The sequence below is a fragment of the Rhipicephalus sanguineus genome, chromosome 9 (assembly GCF_013339695.2).
Source record: "Rhipicephalus sanguineus isolate Rsan-2018 chromosome 9, BIME_Rsan_1.4, whole genome shotgun sequence".
Classification (NCBI taxonomy): domain Eukaryota; kingdom Metazoa; phylum Arthropoda; class Arachnida; order Ixodida; family Ixodidae; genus Rhipicephalus; species Rhipicephalus sanguineus.
The window spans coordinates 71,722,985-71,730,877 of record NC_051184.2 but is presented as its reverse complement, the minus strand read 5'-3'; the positions used below and the strand labels follow the sequence as shown (position 1 = coordinate 71,730,877).

The following is a 7,893-nucleotide window of genomic DNA, read 5'->3' as shown; positions in this document are numbered from 1 at the left end:
GTGCACAGAGTTCAACATTTCTTCCACATTTCTATGAGCGTCGGCAGGGGGTTGCAAAAGAGGCACTTGGCCCCTTCCCCACGCCACACCAGCAATCCTCCCCACTCACCATGACGCAATGTGTTTGTTCCCTCCTCCCAATCTTGTCGACGCCCGCGCACATTTTCTCAGAATGCCCAACATGCAGCCAAAATCATTGCGAAAAGCGACAAGCGGTTCATGGAGATGCAAAAAGGTTTTATTGGCTATCTCAACAGCAACAGGTACAAAATCCAGTCAAAAACTGCTGGAAAAAGACAACAAAGAAAAAAGAACATGTCGGGGGGTAGCAAACAAACAAAACTCAACAAACAGAGACCCGCGTGCGGGGTGGTGGTGGTGTGCGCCTGCATTTGCTGTGCCTCGATCCGGCCCCGTCGGCCCTTTCTCTTCCACTCTCTCGTTCCAAGGATGCTTGACTAGAACCCTCAACAAAAACTCCACCACCGGACATACGGGGCCGTCAAGCAGCTAGCCGCTCGCAGATAAAAACGCATGGCTGCCGCGCAGTCGACACTGTGCGCTCAACGTTTCTTTTGATTGCTTCCAGCTGCAATCGTGCCCGTACGTGGCGAGCTTGCAGAAACAAACAAGATCATCCTAACAGCGAGAGACCTTTCCAAGAATCTGCCCGACTGTCACGAACCAACCAACTGATAAAAGCTTAATTTGTCAACAAAAAACGTATTTGACTACGTAACCAACATTTTCTTTATTGCGTAACCCGACTTGCCCATGAAGACGATTCTGTCCGTCTATATGGCGAGTCCATGCAGCTTATGGTGACCAGAACACCCATATTTGTTGCACTAAACATAAAGTTACAGGCACTATTGAACAACGGCCAAGCTAGGAGTGTTCGATGATCCCTATTAAAGCAAGATATAAGGCGAAAGTTAACCAACAGAATGTGGCAAACCCGCCAAATGTCATTCAACACCAGAAATTCACCGAGGTCAACTGTCAGCATCCAGTGCTACTGAAGTCGCTCTACAGCTGGCTAGATGAGTCAGCAGGTAAAAAAACTTTACCACTGTCTGTCAGTGCAAGCATCCTGTTCTTGCAAACAATTAAAACTAAATCCACAACTTTCTTGTTGCCCTTCCTGAATGTACAAGGCCTGACAGGGACAAGATAGACCATCGCTATTACAAGCTAGACCATCGCTATTACAAGTTATACTGCAAAACTGCGCTTGATCCGTAATGAAATGATAACCAAATACGTCCTTGGTGTCTGATCACCATTACACTGTGCACACTCGTCGCAGCTTGCAAGCATGACTCCTCCTCAAGGTATTACACTGGGATTTTCCTTGTTGTCTCTACATCACGACAGGTCACAGCATTCTTCTTCAAGGGCATTACAAAATCCGAGCTATCGGACATGCTGTCTCGACCTCTCCTTTGCGAGTCTTAATTGCTTCTGCAATTAAAAAAACCTACGTTCCAAGTCACCACGAGAAGAACCAGTCGAGCTTGCTGAGAGTGCACGCAGCAAACAATGCACAAGCACAGTGTATGCTATGCATCCAAAACTCGTAATGAAGTTGTGTTCAGCTTAAACAAGGCTTTCACTATATATGACACTCATAATAAGCACATGAGTAAAAAATATTTTCACTATATCCAATGACTCCTTATATCAGTGGTTGCTGTATCACAGCTTTACTGCATTTGTCTGCTACATGGCAATAACATATTCTTTTTAGCAAACTGCTTTCACGGAAGTTCGGTCACTCAAATCTAGAAGTGTGCAGCCATCTAAAAAAAGAACTGCTAAGCAGGGCCTTCTCTTGGTGCGACAGGCAATGTACACTTCACTTATTTCAATGAGAACGCAAGTCCATGCGACCTCATAGTTCCAGAAGCAGCCTTTGAACACATATACTGTGATTGAGCATTAGTGCTACAAGCGTCGGTGTGCATAGATATCACAGCAACTAGAGAAAACCAGAGTGCCAAAACTCAATATGGGGAAACCATCACGCGTGCTTTCGACGGCCCAGCGTGATGACGGTCGCTTGGGTTTCGAACACACGCACTCTCGGCATGCTTGACTGGCATCGTGAACAGACCATTTGAGCCCCAAGCCCACCCTGAAAGCTGTCAGGATGGTTCGTACGAACAAAGTCTCATTTTCTGCGTATAGCGGCACCAGTCTAAAGCACTTGTGTAATGCCAAATATGTCCATGCAACTGACTCGCCCTTTCCGTCGTGGCCATTACACATTCGTGGCACGAAGTTGTACCACCTCTGTACTGACAGTCCAAGATGGCTGCCATGCAGCCATTCACTCCTTTGAATACCACTTGTAGCAATCGTCTGAATTCTAAACAAGAAACACAGCAGCTTTCATTGCCTGGAAGGGAGTCCCTGGACACCCTCAGGCACCCCCACTCAGGTCAAATGACAATGTTACACCCAAATTACACTGAGCTGCACTGATGATCTTGAGAGGTATGCTATTAGAGGGCAAATGTGGAACTTGCAGCCCCTCTAAAAAGGGCCAGTGTTGTTAAACAGTGTAACCGTAACATATTCAACGTCGCACCTGTACTGCGTCGCCACTATACAGTGCTATGCTGAGCCACAATGTTCTAAGCAAAGAACTTGAATGCACGAAACCCTTCTTGTCATGTTTCTTGTGTTTTTAGATCTGAGGGAAGTTTTCAAATATACACTCAAACCTCATTATAACAAAGTCACATCCTGTCACGAAAATAACGTCGTTATATCCGAAAATTCGGTATAAACGCTAACTTGTAACACTGTATCTATGACAAGACTACTCTTCATCTACTTCGTTATAACCGATAATTCGTTAAATCGAGGTTTGAGTGTATTCTATTCCGAGATGTACATCCTGTATGCCAGATGTAGCTATGCGCTGAGAAGTTACAGCAACTACCGAAACATATCTGAACGGAATCCAATGATTCCTTGCCTTCCTTGTATAGCTCACACTAAAATTCTCATAAATTTACAAAATATCCACGTTTCTTTCTTTCCCCCAAACGCATCTAGTGGTTAAAATCGCCTGCATATAGAAATCCGAACAAGACAGAAGCTAAGGCAGAAGATGGAGGAGGTTTGAAGCGATGAGAAATTGCTGAACACAGAATATTACCGGAGCTGAGATTTCGTCAAGAAGACCCATCTTTGTCAGGACAGCAAGCTCAAGCCTCAATCTTGCCCGGATGCTGCCCTGACAAAGACAAGTCCTGTGTGACATAATAGCCATTTAAATTACACAGAAATGCAGGAGAGAAGCCCGGACATGACACAACAGGCGAATGTTTGCATTTCTTTCTCGTGTTTTCGTGTCATGTCAGCACCAATTATGTCATACAGCAAGACCCAACTAGGCCATGAACAAGATCTCCTGAAGACATGTCCTCTTGTTGAAAACACCGGCCACATTGACACTACCTGTTCAGCGATCTTTCACAACTGCACGTATAAATGTTTTAGTAAGGTAAGCACCTCTCAAGTCCGGAAGGCAGCTCAGTGAATGTGCGGTGTCACATAATTTTCGTCACGAAGGGGTTGAGGGCCTCGTTACGCACAGACGAACTGCATGGAAGTACCCACTCGCACGGCAAGCAAAGCACAGACTCACTCGATCTGCATCGCACCAACGAACCTACGACACTCACGGATTAACAGGCTGGCAGAGTCTTAAATGTCCCCGGCAGTGACATCTGGAGCCAGACACTAGTTCCTCAGACAAGTAGAGTACAGTCCACTCTTAAAGGATTCATTGACTGATTCACTTACTGATTCATTCACAGCATTTTAGCATAACAAAGCAACGTCAGGGAGTGATGGGTGCCATAATTGAGAGCTCCACGTCAACTTTGATGAACCACGTAGGGTTCCTCGGCATGAGCCTAAATCAAGGTAAGCCCCCAAGAAAGATAGTTTCAATTTTGGTTATACTGAAGTGTGGCTCGATGTGTTCGAGCTGCAATTCAGATGAACTAATAAGCCAAGTACTACTAGTTGGCAATCCCTTTAAAGAGATACTAATGGCAATAAATAGGTTTAGACTGGCGAGGCATCGTTTTAAACCTCTATTGTCACTACCGCTGCCATGGTAAGTTGATCGACAAATCAGAAAACGAATGTCAAGGTTCAATTTTAAAACAGTGTGTAAGAATCTCAACACTGTTGCATCAAGGTTTTTGAAGTACTTTTTACACTGGCCCGCTGAAAGTTTTGCAATCTTGCCGTGTTTGATGTTTACCTGCATAGAAAAAAATGCAGCACATTTTCACCGATAAACGATCAACCAGGCCTTGAGCGGGTGCCGTCAAAAGCAGTGACATCTTGGAAAGCTTGTATGAGTTTCAAGGCAGCACTGTCGTTTATCTTTTGGCACCTTCGGCTGGCTTACCAAATATCTTTCCACAGTAAAGGCGGGACTTTCTAGTTTAATGAAAACGTATAAAGGTGTTCTTTTTTCCGTTTCCCTCTAGCAGTGGACTGTACTGCACATTCAACATGACACAGACCTGCACCAGAGCCGCAGGTAGAGGAAAAGTATATCCCTGTCCGCGTGGAAGTCTACGCGAAAACGCGCATGGCAGCACGACGCTTAATTGTGCGCTTCCCATCTGATGCACAGTTTTGGCTTGGGCAGCTTTGGCAACGAGCACTCTGTATGAACACTTCGGCTGGCAAGCGATTGGCCGCAATCTAAGATAGAATCCCTAGCTGGGATTTACGTGCTCGCGAAAGAAAGCTTGCATTTTGATCGCTTCCGAGGTTCTGCTCCATTGAATGCATTCTCAGAGACTTTAAGCTACGTCACTTGAGCTTAGACAGGTTTTCAGATGACGCTCAGGTGTCACAATTACAGGGCACCATCTGTGGCATCCCTGTACAGGTTTCAGGATATCAGCCTGATAACAAGTAGCCGCTGTAGCACCCGAACACTGATACGATAGGTACTGTACTGGTACTACTGTAACAGCCTAGCACCTAATATAAAAGCAGCCGAAGTCAATTTGGCAGTCAGAAAAGCATGAGAATGCTTCTGCAGGCACGGAGGGCTTTGTCAGATATAACTAAAGGCATTTTTTTGCAAAATTATCATATAATCTAATAGCATCTGCAATTAAATGTGCATACACGCAAGCAAGTTGTCTGTGAAGCCCGCTACTTCCCTTCATCAGCAATTCATGGATATTAAGTATGCAAACAAAAAGCTGTTGAGAAACTTGAGCCTTATGCAACTCATTATGATCATCAGTGCTTCGTTAAAAGTGATCTAAATTAAGTAAAAAAAATTAATTCGTTCTCAATCAGGAAGTGACCATGACAGATGCGTAAGTAGCAGTGCCACTATAATACGAACAAACAGATTTTTTTACAGGAAAACAATGAAATGAGAGATCACTAAGCCTGTACAACGTTCTGCGATACATTTTGTCCACGACATGAATGAATGTGGCACTGCAAGTTGTGATGAACGAGAAGAAAAATAACACTCGCTCGAACTACCAATGCTACGAGGGGTCGGCGAGTTAAAAGAACACAGCTATAAACAAGCTGTCCAAGCGATGCTAGTGCAGTTCAATCAAGTCATAAAAATACGGGGTGCCCTTAATTAAATATACAGCAGCCCCAACTAAGGCAGCCGGTGACCAGGCAACCAACCTGGTAACACCAGGCGCTGATGCAACGTTGCCACAACGTTGACACAATGTTATGTTAATGTTGCTGCAACATTAGAGCACATGCTACTAGAGAACTGCAGTTCCACTGCTGCATCATTTTGAAAGCTGAGATAAGAAAGGACGAAAAGCCAGAAAGATAAAAGTTTTAAAGCATACGATCAAAGCAGGTCTTTTGGCTGAGAGAAATAAGACATTGTGTAAGCCAATGCATGATGCATCAGTGAAAGAAAAAAATAAACAATGGCTGCCCCTTCTTCGCTACGGCTCTGATGCAAGCGCTCATCCGTTTTGATGTACGGTACTCCATAAACCCACACAGAAGACAATGCAGCCCCGTGCATTTTCCCTCTGCACCCACACACACAGGTGAGGCCAACTACAGTGGGAACAAAAAAACCAAGCCCGGACAAACAGAAAAAACAACTAAAAACTGCAAAAAGCAGCAGCAGCAGCAGCAATGACAGACCCTACAGAGATTCCTGTAGTTTGAAGAGCGGGCGACAGAACAACGGCATTGGGCTTTTGTTTCTTTAAAACGAGCACATTGACATAAGTATGAGCGTGGCGAGCGTGCGCCGAGACACAAACAGAAAGCCCGTCGAGTGCTGATGTTTGCATACAGCGTCGAAACTCGCGTTCTTCTTTAAAGGCACGTCTAATCTAGCGTATATCAACAGCAGAAGAGCACAACAAGCGCCCCTTGCGTAAGGCTACGGCGAGAAACGAAATTGGCACACACACTCAACTTGGAGGGGGCGGAGAGAATGGGGAAGGTTGGCAGGGGGCGCCCTCTGGATATTTTGTACTAGCGCGCCCTCTGCAGGCGAAAACGGGAAAGTAGGGGGGGGAGAACAAGCGAAACAATGGCACTGCGCGGCTGCGGAGGACGAAGCCGCCCTTCGCAAAAAGGCACTGACAAAACTAATCTGACGCCAGAGCGCGGTGGTGAAAAAAAAATGAACAAGCGGCGCCGGATGGCGGGGCCCGGGCGTCATCGCCGGCCCCACCTTTTGCCCCCAGCGTGTCACTTATATATTATGTCGCTCTGGCTGTACACATGGCCGTATATACAGACGCAAGTGCGCAAATGTGTTTGTGTGTTTGTGTCTGTGTGCAGCTGAGAGTAAAACAAAAGGAAAAACTGAGAAAAAAACAAAAAACGCATCCCTCTGTAAAGAGACACGAAACGGCGAGAGACGTGATGATGCGCACCGGGACTTTTTCCTGGGCGCCACTGGCTCTATGTACAAGTGACAATGTGTTTGCCAAACTAAATTATTGCCTTAATGTGAGCAGGGTGTGCCTCGGCCCTAACGGCTGGGGCCCCCTCAGTTTGCATAGATTTGTAGCAAAGTTTCATAGGCATAGTTGTTGTGGTTGTGACTCCGAAGACTTGTGCCAACCTTTAAAACTGGCTAAAGCTGAAAAGTAATGCAAACGAAGAACGGAAGGCTTGCACAAAGTTTTCTACACATGCTGCCCTGCAACGAACCATTGCCTATCTCGAGTGTTGTTTGCATGTACGGGCATGTGTATACACAGTATATATATAATGTGTATATATGTGTGTATAATATGCTATAACGTTGTATATATATATATAACTGTCTCTAGCGTGGAGCTTGTAAAAAAGGCCCTTACTCGTGTCACTCTTTTTTGAAAAAATGAGCTACAGAGCAGTATGTCTAAAAAGGGCTATGGTACAACAATCAAGTCTCTGCCTATCACAAGAGAAACCACATGTCTTGTCTTTCTGGCCTTGGCACCCGGGTCTGGGGAAGATGGGGAACACCTTGAGCAAATGGCTCAGGACGGCTTGGACGCCTCTTCGGCTTCTCCACTGGCCACCGAGAAGAAACGTTCTGCAAGTGTGCAGGAATGAGCGCTTCAGAAATTCCATTTCCATTCCACCCTGTGCAAGTAAATGGACAGCAGAGCTGGACATGTGCTTTATGTTTATGGTCAGCTGATTGGAGGACTTCATTTGATCATGTTTGGCGATCTACGGCAATTGCCTCCAGTCTGCGCCAGACACAATATTCAGTACCTATGCCAAGTTGCACCACCTCTTTCAGAAATCTTAAAACACAAACGTTCCACAGCGTGTGAGAACGAACTGTTAGAAAGATGCCAATTAAAACAACGTTGGTGAAAGGTTCTGAGATGACTG

General features: G+C 45.5%; 1 protein-coding gene across 4 annotated transcripts in view; it reads right to left on the bottom strand.

Annotated features, from left to right (window-relative positions):
- Positions 1–216: 216 nt before the first annotated feature.
- The window catches only part of LOC119405307 (nuclear factor 1 X-type), a 69,343-nt gene continuing 61,666 nt past the window's right edge, over positions 217–7,893 (bottom strand). For all 4 annotated transcript variants that reach the window (XM_037672131.2, XM_037672133.2, XM_037672130.2 and 1 more), the window contains one exon: positions 217–7,585. In XM_037672131.2, the coding sequence (XP_037528059.1) occupies positions 7,530–7,585 (56 nt within the window). In that variant the 3' untranslated portion in view covers positions 217–7,529. The remainder of the gene's footprint in view (positions 7,586–7,893) is intronic.